Source organism: Tursiops truncatus, chromosome 5, assembly GCF_011762595.2.
Source record: "Tursiops truncatus isolate mTurTru1 chromosome 5, mTurTru1.mat.Y, whole genome shotgun sequence".
NCBI classification, from domain to species: domain Eukaryota; kingdom Metazoa; phylum Chordata; class Mammalia; order Artiodactyla; family Delphinidae; genus Tursiops; species Tursiops truncatus.
Genome location: NC_047038.1, coordinates 107,890,917 through 107,908,237, shown reverse-complemented (window position 1 = coordinate 107,908,237; position 17,321 = coordinate 107,890,917). Strand labels below are relative to the sequence as shown.

The following is a 17,321-nucleotide window of genomic DNA, read 5'->3' as shown; positions in this document are numbered from 1 at the left end:
CCTTCTAAGTGCTGCTTTAGCTATATCCCATAAGTTTGGGCGTATTGTTGTTTCATTTTTCTCAAAGTATTTTTAATTTCCCTTTTGCTTTCTTCTATGATTATTTGGGTATTTAGGAGTGTGTTTTTAATTTCAAAATACTTGTGTGTTTCCCCATATTCTTTCTGTTATTGATTTCTAATTTCATTCCTTTCTTTTGTGAAATAAAATTCATATTTTATGGCAAGACAAGAAAAATTTAAACCAAATTTTCTCTGCCCTTTGGCCTCCTCTCTCCCCCCACTGTGCATTGTGTATCTGCATTTTGCATTGACCAAACCTTCTCCAATGGCAGAAATTTCCGCTCAAACATAAAGAGCAACATTCTCTTAAAATAACTCCTTGAAGATAACATTCCATCTTGATAAGAGGTCGCACTCAGATCTGGATTATGTAAACTGTCAGTAATACATCATTTGATGTACAGCCCTCTGTCTCAAAAAGTTCTTATATAACTGTGTCTTGACTTCTAACTGGCAGAACAGTTCTCGGAGCTTTCTGAGATACTCTTCCAAGGTTATAATCCTCAAAGTTTGTTTGAATGAAATTTTCCATTTCTTTTCTTAGATCAACTGATTTTTGTTGACATTTTGTTTGAGAACATATTTCGTATTATTTTTATCCTCTTAAATGTACTGAGGTTTGTTTTATCCTGGAGAATCTCCTATGCGTATTTGAGAAGACTGTGTATTCTGCTGTCGTTGGGTGGAGTGCTCTATAGATGTCTATTAAATCTGGTTGGTTTATAGCATTGTTCAAGTCTTCTATTTCTTTACCAGCTTTCTATCTAGTTGTTCTATCCATTTTTGAAAACGGAGTATAAAGTCTCCAATTATTATTGTAGAACTGTCTATTTTCCCCTTCATTTCTGTCAGTTTTTGCTTTACGTATTTTGATGATCTGTTGTTGGATGCATGTATGTTTATAATTATCATAGCTTTCTGATATAGATTGACCCTTCTATCACTATGAACTATCCCTCTTCATCTCTAATAACATTTTTTGTTAATAGACTTTCAGTCTATTTTGTCTTATATTAGTCACCTTAGTTTCTTTTGCTGTTTGCATTATATATCCTTTTCTATTCTTTTACTTTCTATTTCTTTGTATTTTTGAATATAAAGTGTGTCTCCTGTAGACAGTATATAGTTGAACCTTTTCAAAAATCTAGTCTGACAATGTCTGTCTTTTGATCCGATTGGTTAATCCATTCACATGTAAAAGTTACTGGACTGCATTTACAATGGTCATTTTTGTTTCTTATATGACTCATGTGTTTTTTATTCCTCTATTTTTTAGTGCACACACACACACACACAAAAGGAATGTATGTGTTTCAAGAGGGGTAACCTGAGCTGTTCCCTATCCTGTATTATGCTGAGTTTCTAACCCAATGTTGAGTACAGTATTACAGATACTAGATGATCAATACAGTAGTCTTGTCAAGCAGTTCTTAAAATGTAGAGCAACACCAGCAGAGGCAATATCACCTGGGAGTTTGTTAGAGGAAAAACATTAATCTCTGTAATCAAACTTGGGTTTGATCCCAGCTCTACATTTATAGCTGTGTGATTTGGGGCAAGTCCCTAAACCACTGAGTCTTGTTTCCTCATTTAATAATGCTGTCTTACAGTGTTCTTGTGAAGGTTGTAAGAGATTAAGTGAGATAACGTAAATAATTCTACTACCACGTCAGGACTTCTACAGTGTTAATTTTCTTTCTCATTGCCACAATATAACAAAAACTTCTACCTGTTTTCTCTGTATTTTCAGTGTAACTGCCAGCAGCTTAAATAATTTAAACCACTTCTCATGTTAGCAATTATTGAGAAGGAAAATTGCAGAAACAGGAATAGGAATAGAAAACATGAAGTTGTGTGGTAGGTTAGCAGAGAAAAAGAGAAATTCAGTCTGAGCTCATCTTTCAAGAAGCCCAGAAAAATTAGGTGGCAATTTAAATACCACTTTGGATGCTGATATATGCTCAAGGTCTGAAATTATAGCAATTAAAAAAAAACACTGTTTCTCTGTATTTTTTTATTAATACTTTTATGAGAGTATGAAAATAATCCTGCCAGGTAGATAGGCCAGGCATTACTATCTCCATTTTGCAGGGACCTAAAGCTCAGAGGGATTAAGTGACTTGCCTGTGATTACAGGACTTGTTGATGGGGAAGTTGGGATTGAAGGCATGTTAGTTAGTTGCAAATTACACAGTTATCACAGTTTTGGGGAAGGTCTCAAAATAAAGGACGTACTGAGAGGATAAAGGTCACACTATGTATCTGGATGATACTATCGAATGAATAAATATCTGATTTACAAGTAAAAATCTTGTTACAATGAACATCACTGCAGAGATTCTACTTAAGAGGATGTCCATGCTGTTTGCAATACAGACTTCAGGAGCTGAGGGTAGAAAATTGTATGTGGATATTTATTCTGACCGAAAGTTTAAACAATATGCATAATGTTTCTTTTTTTTTGGCCACACTGAGGGGCTTATTGGATCTTAGTTCCCCGACCAGGGATTGAACCCCGGGTCCCTTGCAGTGAAAGCACTGAGTCTTGACCACTGGACCGTCAGGGAATTCCGACAACATGCATAATGTTTCTGAAGTCTTCATAATTTGACTGGACTATACACGGACTTTATGGTGGTACATATATTGCTGTTTTACTGTACCATTTGAAGGTATCACTGAGTAGAATCTGTGTACAGATTAGGTCATATGTAAGTATACAGGACTACATTACTCAATCTCCTTAGCATGCTAGATCGTAAGATTCTTGAGGGCAGAGCTTATGTTTTATACCCCCCTGATCTCATAGTACCTACCACTAATGAATGAATAAATACATAAATGTGTGAGTGAATGCATTTGCCTTAAAATCATTGTCTGTTTACTCCCCTCTTGTCAAAGTACCTTTCTCTATTTCTGACCCACAAAATCAGAAATAGACCTATTCTGTCCTGTTAGTCAAAAATATTTCCACCTAACCACCTCACACTGGTCAGAATGGTCATCATTAAAAAGTCTACAAATAACAAATGCTGGAGAGGGGGTGGAGAAAAGGGAACCCTCCTACTCTGTTGGTGGGAATGTAAGTTGGTGCAGCCGCTACGGAAAACACTATGCAGGTTCCTCAAAAAACTAAAAATAGAGTTGCCATATGATCCAGCAATCCCACTCCTGGGCATATGCCTGGACAAAACTATAATTCAAAAAGATACATGCAGGGCTTCCCTGGTGGCACAGTGGTTGAGAGTTCGCCTGCCGATGCAGGGGACACAGGTTCGTGCCCCAGTCCGGGAAGATTCCACATGCTGCAGAGCGGCTGGGCCCGTGAGCCATGGCCGCTGGGCCTGCGCGTCTGGAGCCTGTGCTCTACAACGAGAGAGGCCACAACGGTGAGAGGCCCGCGTACCGCAAAAAAAAAAAAAAAAGATACATGCAACCCTATGTTCATAGCAGCACTATTCACAATAGCCAAGACATGGTAATAACCTAAATGTCCATCGACAGATGAATGGATATAGAAGATGTGGTACATATATACAATGGAATACTACTCAACCATAAAAAAGAATGAAATAATGCCATTTGCAGAAACATGAATGGACCTAGAGATTATCATACTAAGCAAAGTAAGTCAGAAAGAGGAAGACAAATACCATATATTGCTTATATGTGGAATCTAAAATATGACACAAATGAACTTATCTATCAACCAGGAAAAGACTCACAGACATAGAAAATAGACTTGTGGTTGCCAAGGGGGAGGGATGGAGTGAGGGTTTCGGGTTAGCAGAGGTAAACTATTATATATAGGATGGGTAAACAACAAGGTCCTACTGTATGGCACAGGGAAATATATTCAATATCCTGTGATAAACCATCATGGAAAAGAATATGAAAAAGAATATGTATATATATATATATGTATAACTGAATCACTTTGCTGTATAGCAGAAATTAACAAAACATTGTAAATCAACTATAGTTCAATAAAATAAATTTAAAAACAAACAAACAAACAAAATATTTCCACCTAGGCCCAGACTAAATTCCCTCCAGAACCAAGATCCTTTCTTCCCTGTACCACTGGTTTATCCCCTAAGTGACAGTTCAAAATGACTCTCAGTCATTTGGACGCTGTGTTGGGGTCATCTGTACTGCTCACCTAAATTTGCTTACCACCACTTTCACTATCCCACTCAGTTCTTATGAACTAAGTTTCTGATGAAAATCAGCACAGCTTGGCCAAAAAAAAACAAAAAAAAGAACTTGGAGATCAGGGCTCCCCAACCCTCGGGCCGTGGACCAGTACTGGTCCGTGGCCTGTTAGGAACCAAGCCGCATAGCAGGAGGTGAGAGGCAGGCGAGCAAGCGAAGTTTCATCTGCCGCTCCCCATCGCTCCCCACTGCTCACATTACCGCCTGAACCATTCCCCACACCCCACCCCCATCCGTGGAAAAATGGTCTTCCACGAACCGGTCCCTGGTGCTCAAAAGGTTGGGGAGCACTGTTGTAGATGGTATTCTTCAAGGAAAGAATCATGCCTTCCTCTTTGCTTTTCCCTCTTCTTGCTGGACGAAATGTTAACTTTTCACCTTGGGCTACATGGATGAGAGCAATGTATCATGGATGGCAGAATAATAAGACTGATGAAATCTTGAAATCTGAATCCCTGATATCATCGAGCCTATGTATCAACCCCGGACTGTATACACTGGGACTGCCACATGAGTAACAAATCATTTCTACCTTGTTTATGTCACTATTATTGAAGTCTTGTAACAGTTTCTGAATCAAGTTTTTGCTTAACATCCAGTGCAATCTACGTGAGTGGCGCTCCCTGGAGTTGTACAGCATGGCGACCTTGAACTCAACTTCCCACTAACACAGTAAGGTGAAGACAAGTTCAGAAAGATTGAAAACTTTCCTGAAGTCAAACTACTATGTGATGTGAGACTGAACACAGATCTACATGATACCAAATAGTGACAATACTAGATTCTATCCTAGCTTTTCACTTTGTGAAATGTTGTCCAGAAGAAAAGTTCCACTACTTATACTCTTACAGTATATGGGAAGTCGTTTCAATTCCCACCTAAAACCAGCAGCAATGGCTGTATGGGTATCAACAACAACAACAAAAAATGTGAGTGTCCCTAGGATGTGTGCTGTCCTTAGTGATAGCAATGGTAATAAGGAATCCTGTTTGATTGTACTACTGTACTTCTGCAATGACACTAATATCACTGTGCACAGATACAATCTCAGCCTTCCTTCTCAATTGTCTTGCTTTGCTCCCTGGACAACTTCCTTCTTCCTGTCTGCCATCCACAGCAAACCACACAGGCTGAGTTAGGCAGGGGAAATGGCTCCAACGAGAGCGACCCTTGATGTTTAACAAGGTCGAGGACAGCGAGGTGTTGACATGAGTGTGAGTGGGCAGCTGAGACAAAGCTAGATAGTAAATCTGACATTTATTTTGGATAGAGAAAAAGAGTTAACAGTTACTGAGTGTCTACTATGTGTTAATCCCTGTGCTAGGCTTCCATTGTATATTGTGTCATTTAAACTTTACAAGTACCTACCAATACCTACCAAGGAGGTAGGTATTATTCCCACTTACCGGTGAGAAAACAAAGACTATAATATAAAGTCACATAGTAGGTGACAGAGCAATGATTTGAAACCAGGTCTGGCTTCAAAATCCATGTTTTCCCACTATACCTCGTGGCCTTTAAACTTTTTAAAGTCCTTTCCAAAACTTTATTTTCTTATTTTCAAATATGTCATCTCCCTTATATAACTCTGAAGAGCATCTTCAAGAAATTTTCCAGACCTTTAATGTGTTTGGCATGCCCGATAAGATATTCTGCAGCAGAATCCAGCTGATCCTTTGTTGCAGTGCAACAAAATGTGCCAGCTGGCAACAAGATGAGCTTAAGCTGGAATGCAAATCACAGTACTACTTCCTCAGTAGACAAAGTTTTACTATGGAAAAAAACAGTCAACTGAACTAAACAGTGTATTCAGTGACATAATTGATTTCATTCTCTCAAAAGCTCCTTATTTCATTGCCAGATGATCATAGTTTGTTGACCTGTACTGTTCTGATCATTGTACTTTGGGAGAAAACAGAGTACATTTTCATAATCACACCTGGAACACCTCTACAATGAGAACTCATTATACGTACTATTTCATTTTGTAAATAGAAAAGAAAGGAGAAAAGCTAAATTTCCAACAAAAAATGTGTAATCTGACATAAAGTAAAAATATTACTCAGGATTCATCTATTGATTGAGTCATTCATTCATTCATTCATTCAAGACTAGTATACGAAGAGAGATATGTAGGACTGTCTCTGCCTTCTTCTAAGAAGGGGATGGGGTAGGTAAGCACCGATTTAAAGATAAATCATTATAGTAAAATGTGATTATCCTTGATTCCTTTTTGTCTTCCTGTATCAATTCATCAGCAAATCCTTTTGGCTTTTATCTTCAAAATATAACCAGAATTTTTGCTATGTCCTTCCACCCAGGGCAACTGCACTTCACAAGTCCAGAGGATGTCATCTGCATTTTATTGTATTTATTGTACTTATTTATTTATTTGGCTGCATCGGGTCTTGGTTGCAGGATCTTCGTTGTGGTCTTTTGGCATGTGGGATCTTCCGTTGCAGCGTGTGGGCTCTTCACTGTGGTGCACAGGCTTCTTTCTTGTTGTGGCGTGTGGGCTCAGTAGTTGCAGCATGCGGGCTTAGTTGCCCCATGGCGTGTGGGAGCTCAGTTCCTTGACCAGGGATTGAAGCCGCGTCCCCTGCACTGGAAGGTGAGTTCTTGGCTACTGGACCGCCAGGGAAGTCCTGGGGAAGTCATTTCCATGTTGATCTCCATGAATAGTGTCCTGTTTCCACAGCTCTCCACCCTCTGCACTCCCTCCTCTATCTCCCTAGACCAAGCTACCATCATCTCGTTTAACTTCTTGTTTCTACTCTTGCTCCACCACTCTTTCTTATTCTCCCCACAGCAGCCAGTGTCACTCCACTGCTCAAAAGCCTCCAATGGCTTCTCATCCCAGACAGAAGAACATTGAGTCCTTCCTGTAGCCTGCAAGCACCACCTTATCTGAAGTAGGCGACAAGGTCATTTTATAAAAATGACAGGGGACAGGCTGAGTTGGGGGCAGGAATAGCATGGTGAGCAACTGAAATATTGAGAGGAACAGGAAGGGGAGCTGACAGGTAAAAGGATTCTCAGGGGCCCAGTCCTTTAATACCATTAATTTCTAGTAGTTCCAGTCTGAAATGTGCAGTCTTCTCTAACCATACCATGAGGGTAAGGGTAAATGTAAGGGTAGAGAAAAATACATGCTAGTTTTTGCTGCAAATCAAATTCTCCCAATACTTAATGACTTAAAACAGCAAACATTTATTATTTCTCATGATTCTATGTGTCAGCTGGGTGGTTCTTCTGTTCTGGGCCAGCTCAGTTGGATTAAATGGTCTAGGATGGACTTTTTCAAATACCTGATGGTTGGTAGACTTGTTGTTCTGGAAAGATCTCAGCTGGGCCTTGTTATTTCTGCTTCAAATGTCCTCTCGTTCTCCAGCAGGCTAGCTCAGGCTTCTTCACTTAGTGAGCTCAGTGTTCCAGAGAACAGAATGAGCAAAGCCCACATGTGCCTGCATCTTTTAAGCCATTGCTCAAGTCAGAGTTGCTAATGTCCCTTGACTAAAGCAAGAAACACTATCAGGCCCAAAGTCAGTGTGGGAGGGGACAACACAAGGTCATAGATACAGGGAGGAGTGAAAGAACTGGGGGAAATACTACCATGGGAAGGTTAATTACGCATTGAACTAGGCTTAGGGTTTTCTGGGCAGGGTCAGAGAAGGCTAAGGCTGCAAGGAAGTACAGAGTTTTGGTGAAAAAGTATGTTGTTTACATGAACAACCATGGGCTGCAGCTGAGAAGAAAAGGAAATGAGGTCGGGGGTGTTTACAGACTGGGAGAAAATGATGTTACAACAATTTTGGAACCCATTCCAACATGGGCAGGTGCCATTCCCACACCAACAAGCAATTCTTGGGCACCAGCTGGGTGTCCTACAATTTAACTCAAATCTCAGTTCGACAGGTTAACGGCACAGTCTTACAAGACTGCCCACCCCGCTTCAGATGTCAATCACAATTATGCTTACTGGGTTTAGATCTATATTGAAGACGTCTGAAAGAATAAGGAACAACAAAGTGATATAAATTGAACGCATGAAACTTATATGATGTTATAAAGCAATGAAACCTCAATAAAAAATAAAGTTTAAAAAGTGAGAGAAACTGAAAAAGGATGAAATGGAACTTTTAGAAATAAAAAACATAGCAATCAAAATTCAAAAAATCATTGGATGGATTTAATAGATTAGTCACAGATGGAAAGAAAATTAATAACATGCTACGGACACCTTTCTAGGTTGAGGTACTCATGTTTTTCTGTTCCATTTTATTCTATCTGAATTTTGAAATTCCTAGATGGTTGAGACCCAATAAACTGATTTCACACCTCCCATGCTATCTTTTATTCAATATAATTTAATTAAAACTGATGATTGCACCATTTAATGTAACAGTGTAAGGGAAATACAATTTTATTTTTAAAAAACCTTTCATTACAAGACAAAGTTGAGGACTGAAATTTGTACCTTCGACAAATCCCTTAGGTGCTGGTTTCTCCAGAATAAACTAGATGCAGCTGACTTCATTAACGCCTCCTCTGTGGCTCTTTCACTCTTGGGCAGAAAGAGGAATCAGACTTACCTTAGGTAGAAGGTGAGTTCAGTTTTTGTTTTTGTTTTTTTCCGGTACGCGGGCCTCTCACTGTTGTGGCCTCTCCCGTTGTGGAGCACAGGCTCCGGACGCGCAGGCTCAGCAGCCATGGCTCACGGGCCCAGCTGTTCCGCGGCATGTGGGATCTTCCCGGATCGGGGCACGAACCGGTGTCCCCTGCATCGGCAGGCGGACTCTCAACCACTGCGCCACCAGGGAAGCCCTAAGTTCAGTTTTTAGTCTGACCTGGGGGTCCATAACATTTTCCATTGGGAAATTTTTAAGCTAGTGAAGTGCCACGTATGAAGTAAACTTAGTTAAGGTAACTGTAAGTATAGAATTAATACAGAGTTTATTAGACTCAATATTATATTTGGAAGGACTCATTGATTTCCACTGGTTACTAGTATTCACTAATTTGCAAGGAGACAAGAAAAATAAGGTCTGTGGAATTTTTCATAAAGCTGATTTATTTATTTAAAAGGACTGACTTTTTAGAGGATATGTTTTTTATGTTTATTTGGGGGGTCAAAATATAATTTTTAAATGAAATGAGGCTAATAGAAAATGGAAGTTGTTTTTGCTTTTGTCTCACAGATTGTTGAAATTTTAAAATTGCTGTCATGTTGATTCCCAAAATTATTTTGAAAATTTAGACTGACCCACCAAGTTCAAAAGACTGGGAATATCATCAATGTTGTCTACTATTATTTATTCAGCCAACAAATATTATGAGGGCCCACTATGTGCTAAGAAATGGGCACAAATAAGAAAATGACTGCACTGTATGCCCTCCTGCTTACAGTGAGAAAGGGACACATTGATCTGTAGTTACTAACAAGTTAAGTAGTGTTAGGTCTTCTGGGAGCAGGTGTGAGGGAAAGCCTGTTTGGGGAATCAACCTCTTAGTGAAAGAAGAAATGAAGCTGAGCTGTCTTGAACATGCACAGGTATTTGCCTGCTGATGAGGGGAAAAGCAATGGCGGCAAGAGAAAATTTTAAATAGCTCCAGATGGCCAGAGTTGGGGTATCCACTAAAGACTAAGATAAGGAGAGGATGAAAAGGGAGGTAACTCAAGATGAAAGAGGTTTTATAGGCTCAGCTAAGGACTTTGATTTTTTTTAATAATCGTGATAAAAAGACGCAACATAAAATTTACCATTTTAACCATTTTTAAGTGTACAGTTCAGTAGTGTTAGGTATATTCACATTGTTGTGAAATAAGAACTTGACTATCCTATAAGCAACTGAGATGAATGGAATGGAAATATTTTAGGCTAGGATTGGAGATTTAGGAAGATTGTTTTAGAAAGTGAGGGTCATAGGAGGTAAGGGATGTAGGTTAGAAAGACTGGAAGAGATTAAAGGACTCAAAGGCTTGTGGGAGTGATGTGAGTCGGGGTAGGTTTCTGGCTTGGTTGCAGGTTTTTTTGCCAGACGGGAAGTTAGAGAAGGGAACTCAACATACCACTGGCTGAGTACCAAGCCTGTATGGGCCAGCTTTCCAGGGACGTCACACTGGAAGCTAGCAGGCCACATCTAGCCAGAATGTATTTCGTTATCCCCTGCAATTAAAATAAACTTCTCTTGAGAAATTGAAGTATCTGGGAACACTGGAACCATAGTCCGTCAGGGAAAAAATGAGCAGAACTCACTCCAGTAAAACAAACAAACAAACAAAATATCCAACACTTTTATTAATGTATAAGAAACTTACAGAAAAGTACACAAGTAAGTGTACAGTTTGATGGATGTTCACAAAGCGAACGTACTCCACTAACCAGCATCCTTATCAACAAACCTTTCCAATAACCTTACCAGTACCTTAGAACCTTACCAATATCTCAGAAGTTATACATATTTAATCCTAACAATCTTACGAGATAGATCACTCTGCTGCCTCCATTTTAAATACGAGGAAACTGAAGCGCAGACAGGTCACAAGGCTAAAATACTGAAATTAGCTTATGAACCTAGATCTGCTCTCTGATCTCTAATCCCACGCTGTCGGAGAAGAAACAGGCTTGAAGGTGAGTTCAGCTTTGAATGATGCTGAGTGGGCGTCCTCCCACGGAAACCTACTTCCGGGCGTCGGAGCCACGGGAACCCCAGGTAACCAAGGAGTCCGCATCTCAGGTTGCCAGCGCCACCGCCTCCGAGCGCAGCCCCCACAGCGAGCGGCCCGCGGCGTGCTGTGCAGACTCCCCCCACTGGAGGGCGCTGTCGCAGCCACGGTCAGACGCGTGCCTCTCTCTCTGTTGTCGCGATATTCTTGAGGCCGGAAGAACGTAAGATCGAAGGTCATGTAGACAGCGCGTCCCGCCCCCGTACCCGTAAGATCTCGCGTGAGTATAATTTCCGTCCTTTTGGCTCTCGGAGCAGCACCATGGCGGTCGGAAAGAACAAGCGGCTTACGAAAGGCGGTAAAAAGGGAGCCAAGAAGAAAGTGTAAGTGGTAACTATCGTGCCCCCCCCGCTTTTGGGGCTCCTACTGGAGTCGGCGGGCGGTTTCTCAGTCGTGGTGTGGGCTGGATGGCGAGGATGCTAGTTGGATTGCGCGGGCCGTGCCGGGTTGGTAAATTCCGAACCGCGGCCTAGCGGATCCGGGTGCTGCTCTGCTGCGGACCCGTTGCTTCCCCCCTGGCCTTGTGGGCCTTATGCGCGCCCCTTTTGAGTCGGATTGCTGCCGTGACCAGGGACTGGCGTGTTCCGTTTTGTGAGCTCACGGGCTTTGTAAGTTCCTCGGGTAATGCCCTTCCAAGAGCTGGAGTTGTGAAAGGCACTTTTTTTGTCCACCCGGGACCTCGCGTCCTTCCCCTGCTTGGGCCGGGTGGAACCTGGGCGCTCCTGATAGCTTGAGGCCGTAAGGAGCCCGGGTTACCAATATGTGTCTTAACGTACCAGTAAAGTTGAAGAGACGTGCATGTTGTTTGGAGTCAGTGTTGCCGGTGTAGTGGAAGCACCGATGGATGGGTGGGTGGGGTGGGAGTGTATATGTTCGTGGCATAATTTACCACAGTGTCAGGCCTGCACAGTGAAATAGACATGGTGGGAAGAACTAGATTTTACATATGCGCCCCTCACCTAACTGAGAGGAATAGTTTACACCAGTGTCTGCATGTCAGTTAGCCTTTTAGAGTAATTGGAATGAGGGAAGTTAAAAAAAAAATTATGTGATCTGCGATAAAATTTAAGCATGTTTTTAAATCCAGGGTTGACCCATTTTCTAAGAAAGATTGGTATGATGTGAAAGCACCAGCTATGTTCAATATAAGAAATATTGGGAAAACACTAGTCACGAGAACTCAAGGAACCAGTGAGTATATTCTTCTTCGTTTGTATTTTTCTTAAACTGAGACATGTATGTATCTTGGTCTGCTTTTCGTTGTGTGGTGGGATACATTAAGGAAGTGTCAGCTCTTGGTGGCAGCTTTGGGCCCTTTGGGGCTTGTTTTTAGTGCAGCACTTGTAGAAGCAAGATGGCACTTTGAGAATTACCAATGAAATGTGCATGGGTAGTTTTGAGGTTCTAATGAGCCCTGTCAGTAAGTCGTTGGTGTCCATATGGATTTAGTTGACTCTTTATAATTTATCATTAGGTTTCTAAACTTAATGCTTGAATATTAACTTGACTTTGCTTATGTGGTTCCTAACATTAACAATTGATTCTTGTTTTATAGAAATCGCATCTGATGGCCTCAAGGGTCGTGTGTTTGAAGTGAGCCTTGCTGATCTGCAGAATGATGAAGTTGCATTTAGAAAATTCAAGCTTATTACTGAGGATGTTCAGGGCAAAAACTGCCTGACTAATTTCCATGGCATGGATCTTACCCGTGACAAAATGTGCTCCATGGTCAAAAAATGGCAGGTGAGAATAAAAGTTCTCTAAAGTGCATGGTGCTGTGCTGTGCATGACCAGAGATGTCATGATTTAATGTCAGGAAAGGAGCGTGTTGTGCATTTGAGGTTTAGATTTCATTTTAAGCCCTTGATGTTTTCTTGCTGTTATTAAGTGTGCGGTCTTGGATTGGCACTGTTGAACTTGAGCAACAGTAGTGAGGCTGTTTAAATTAAATTTAGTTATTTGTTTAAATTGAGTTCAAGATTTATTATTGGATTATCAGGGTTTTTTTGCTGCATGGATTAGTGGCTGGTTCAAGAACATTTAGGTGCAGGTTTGCAGTTTTAGCTTTGCCTGTCTTCAGAATACCTTTGGACATCAGAATCTAGTGAATTTTATAGTGAAAGGATGGATTGGGCTAGTTTTGATTATCTATTGTGCTATAATAGGAGTGTGAGACTGAAATTTTGGCTCTTTTTCCCAGTTCTCTTTGGAAAGTAACTTAAAGCTTGTTAAGCCTTGGTTTCTTTATCTGTAAATTGTAGGTAAGAATATTAGCTCATGGAGCTTCCCTGGTGGAGCAGTAGTTAAGAATCCACCTGCCAATGTAGGGGACCGGGTTTGAGCCCTGGACCGGGAAGATTCCACATGCCGTGGAGCAACTAAGCCCGTGTGTCGCAACTACTGAGCCTGCGCTCTAGGGCCCTCGAGCCACAACTACTGAAGCCCGCGTGCCTAGAGCCTGTGCTCTGCAACAAGAGAAGCCACCTCAGCGAGAAGCCCGCGCACCACAATGAAGAGTAGCCCTCGCTCGCCACAACTAGAGAAAGCCTGCGCGCAGCAATGAAGACACAGCTCAGCCAAAAAAAAAAAGAATATTAGCTCATGGAATTATGAGGATGAAATAAAAGATCTATGTTTAGTACAGAGCTTGACACAGCATTTAGTACCCATTGGTTTAACTACAGGAAATGATGGTTCAGATGTGTCTGGCTAACCATCACGTTTGGGGATGTTTTTGTGTGGGGAGGAATGATGACAAAATGTTGCGGTCTCGTATGATATGATTATTTTGTTACATTTATTTCTGATACTCTCCTAAGGTTTTATAGTTGCATTTCTGGAAATATTTTAAGGTCCTTTCACTATGATTGTATTGTATTCATTTTTTAGACTAAGATAAAGTTAACAAAATGCAAAGGCGGCAATTCAGTTTTTGTTGGTACCTAATTTTTTTTTTTTTTTTTTTGGTGGTACGCGGGCCTCACTGTTGTGGCCTTTCCCGTTGTGGAGCACAGGCTCCGGACGCGCAGGCTCAGCGGCCATGGCTCACGGGCCCAGCCGCTCCGTGGCATGTGGGATCTTCCTGGACCAGGGCACGAACCCGTGTCCCCTGCATTGGCAGGTGGACTCTCAACCACTGCGCCACCAGGGAAGCCCTAGTTTTTGTTTCTTGAATTTAGGTAGTAGTAAGACTAATGATGGATTTTTAAAAATTATAGTTGTGAAATTGAATATTTAATCCTCAGTGTGGCTTTAGTTTGGAACATAAAGGACATTTTAAAACGTATGTATTTAGTGTTACTACAAAATTTCAACTATTCAGAGCACATTTTTTTAAATGGAATAGGTTTAGATGTTGGTATTGTAGAGTCCCTTCAAACCTATTTTTCTCTTCCTTGCAGAGTTAATTGATTGGGGGAGGAGCAGTGTCTGTAAAAGGCATGTATATGTGAAAGGGGGTGTTGCTGTGGGGAGATAGTGATAATGAGATAGAGAAGTTACCTAGAGGGGAGGGGCGAAGACAGCTGAGAGGACTCCGTACTTATTTAATTAGATATGGAGGATAGTAAGAATTTGGGGTAATTGTTGGTAAGTTCACTTCAAGGAGGTTAACTCTGTAAATTAGTCATTTATGTTATACTTAATATTGTGTAATGAGTACTTGGCCTCCACTTAAAAAATTTTTTTTAAAAAAATTTATTATTTTTGACTGTGTTGGGTCTTCATTGCTGCATGCGGGCTTTCTCTAGTTGCGGTAAGAGGGGGCTACTCTTAGGTGTGGTGCGCGGGCTTCTCATTGCAGTGGCTTCTCCTGTGGAGCACGGGCTCTAGGTGCGTGGGCTTCAGTAGTTGTGGCATGTGGGCTCTAGAGTGTGGCCTCAGTTGTGCCTCGCAGGCTCTAGAGCGCAGGCTCAGTAGTTGTGGTGCACGGGCTTAGTTGCTCTGCGGCGCGTGGGATCTTCCCAGACCAGGGCTTGAACCTGTGTCCCCTGAATTGGCAGGCGGATTCTTAACACGGCGCCACCAGGGAAGCCCCACTTTTCTTTAAATTAGATTTGAGAGGTAAAAATAGATAACATTAAAACCTGGCGCATCTTTTTTTCACTAGACCATGATTGAAGCTCATGTTGATGTCAAGACTACCGATGGTTATTTGCTTCGTCTCTTCTGTGTGGGTTTTACTAAAAAACGCAACAATCAGATTCGGAAGACCTCTTATGCCCAGCACCAGCAGGTCCGCCAGATCCGCAAGAAGATGATGGAAATCATGACCCGAGAGGTGCAGACAAATGACTTGAAAGAGGTGGTCAATAAATTGTAAGTATTTTCCCTCACAACACAACCCTCAGATGAGACAAGGTGGGGTCAGACCTATGTTTAATTCTATCTGTGAAACCGTCTATCTGCATCTCTTGAAATGAAAGCATATTAAGTGTTCAGTAAATGTTATTTGTTGGTTTATTTATCCTTTTTTTGGATGAAGGTCTCTCCTGGCAGTGAGACTTGAAGCCCAGGACTTGCCTTTGCCTTAGAAGAGGCATTGAATAGATAAACTCTTCACAATCAGTAACGTATGGGAATAAGTGATGATAAAATGTTTCGGTCCCAGATGATGTCCGATGATAAAACTGTTAACATTTTTCTGATGTTCCCATGCAGTTGGCTAAGAGGGGTGTATGAAAAAGGCATAACTCAGAAGGCTCAAGTGCTAATTTTGCTATTAACTAGCTGTATAATTCAGATCATTTAACCTTCACCTATGAAAGGGCAATAACAGAATGAGGATTACTGTGGATTAAATGAAGTGTAGGTTTATTCTAATTTATCACTACTGGTTTGCAGGATTCCAGACAGCATTGGAAAAGACATAGAAAAGGCCTGCCAATCTATTTATCCACTCCATGATGTCTTTGTTAGAAAAGTAAAAATGCTGAAGAAGCCCAAGTTTGAATGTAAGTGAGAAACCACAGGATTCCTGAAAGAAAAAATTGTGTGGACAAATACATTGTTTGGTGGTTTTATGTTGTTGTTTTGAGGCCAGGTGATGGCACTTTTTTTTGTCTTGCCTACATAGTATTGAAGATAACTGTTTCAAGATATGGTACGCTATAACTAACAAAATTTCTTCTTCCTTTTAGTGGGAAAACTCATGGAGCTACATGGTGAAGGTAGTAGTTCTGGAAAAGCTACTGGGGACGAGACAGGTGCTAAAGTTGAACGAGCTGATGGATATGAGCCACCAGTCCAGGAATCTGTTTAAAAATCAGACTTTTAGTGGTGACAAATAAAAGACCTCATTTGTGATACTTAATTTCTGATCACTCTTTTTAAATAATCTGACAATAGTCAGGTGTTCTGATTTGATAGTAATGTGGTGAATTTTTCTGACCTTTTGTGTGGATTTTATTCACTGCTCTTAGTTACTAAGTAGCTGAGAAAGGGTAGTGATCTGTTTTCACCTGGAACGGTTTGGACGTGTTAGAGATGGTGAATAAAAGGAAACACCTCCTTACATGGGTTAAGTTTTTTTTTTTTTTTTTTTTTGGCTGCGTTGGGTCTTCATTGCTGCACGTAGGCTTTTCTGTGGTTGCAGCGAGCGGGGGCTACTCTTCGTTGCAGTGCATGGGCTTCTCATTGCAGTGGCTTCTCTTGTTGTGGAGCATGGGCTCTAGGGTGCGGGCTTCAGTAGTTGTGGCACATGGGCTTAGTTGCTCCACGGCATGTGGGATCTTCCCGGACCAGAGCTTGAACCTGTGTCCCCTGCATTGGCAGGCAGATTCTTAAACCACTGCGCCACCAGGGAAGCCCTGAGTTAAGTTTTTAAGGTGGTTCTCACATCATCTAGAAGGTTTGTTAAAACATTGCAGGGCCCTGCCCCTGGAGTTTCTGATTTAGTAGTTTTAGGGTGAGCTCTGAAATTTTGCATTTTTAACAAATTTTCAGGTGATGCTGGTGGTCAGGGACCATGCTTTGTGAACCACTGTGCTAGACTGATAGCATAGTAGAAACGGAAGAGCTCACTGGCATTTGGGTTTTTGGGTTTTTTTGCGGGGGGGGGGGGGGTTAAAAATCTAAATGCTCTCCTTTCTCTAGCAGTAAATGCCCCACTGTATCCCTTAATGGTCAAGCTGAAGTTGGCTAGAGAGAGAGAGAAATTGGTTATTGGTCTCCTATTAAGTGGGCATTTAATGCTGCCCACTATCCAGTATTTCCTCCTAGTCGGTCACCCATTCTGTTCTATACCTCTCTTCCCAAACCTCCAACTTTCTCATTCTCAGTTCAGCTGATGACCTTGCTTCTTGAGAACGGATGACAAG

The 17,321-nt window shown here is 41.3% G+C and overlaps 1 protein-coding gene and 2 non-coding genes across 3 annotated transcripts; all 3 read left to right on the top strand.

Annotated features, from left to right (window-relative positions):
• The first annotated feature begins 11,170 nt into the window (after positions 1-11,170).
• Positions 11,171-16,315, top strand: RPS3A (ribosomal protein S3A). Its single transcript, XM_019926571.3, has 6 exons — positions 11,171-11,327; positions 12,092-12,195; positions 12,560-12,747; positions 15,113-15,321; positions 15,847-15,956; positions 16,143-16,315. Exons 1-6 carry the CDS (start codon positions 11,266-11,268, stop codon positions 16,262-16,264), a joined length of 795 nt encoding a protein of 264 aa, XP_019782130.1. The 5' UTR covers positions 11,171-11,265; the 3' UTR covers positions 16,265-16,315.
• On the top strand, positions 13,749-13,815 carry LOC117312539 (small nucleolar RNA SNORD73). The gene has a single exon (XR_004526856.1). It is a non-coding gene; the product is annotated as a small nucleolar RNA SNORD73 (small nucleolar RNA).
• On the top strand, positions 15,583-15,654 carry LOC117312538 (small nucleolar RNA SNORD73). Its single transcript, XR_004526855.1, has one exon. It is a non-coding gene; the product is annotated as a small nucleolar RNA SNORD73 (small nucleolar RNA).
• Positions 16,316-17,321: the final 1,006 nt, after the last annotated feature.

What these genes read in the sequence shown, in the direction of transcription:
- RPS3A (XM_019926571.3), top strand. Translation starts at nt 11,266, where the DNA reads ATGGCGGTCGGAAAGAACAAGCGGCTTACGAAAGGCGGTAAAAAGGGA. An exon ending in CCATGGTCAAAAAATGGCAG is followed by an intron (nt 12,748 to 15,112) that starts GTGAGAATAAAA and finishes TTTTTTCACTAG; the next exon opens with ACCATGATTGAAGCTCATGT. An exon ending in AAAGAGGTGGTCAATAAATT is followed by an intron (nt 15,322 to 15,846) that starts GTAAGTATTTTC and finishes ACTGGTTTGCAG; the next exon opens with GATTCCAGACAGCATTGGAA.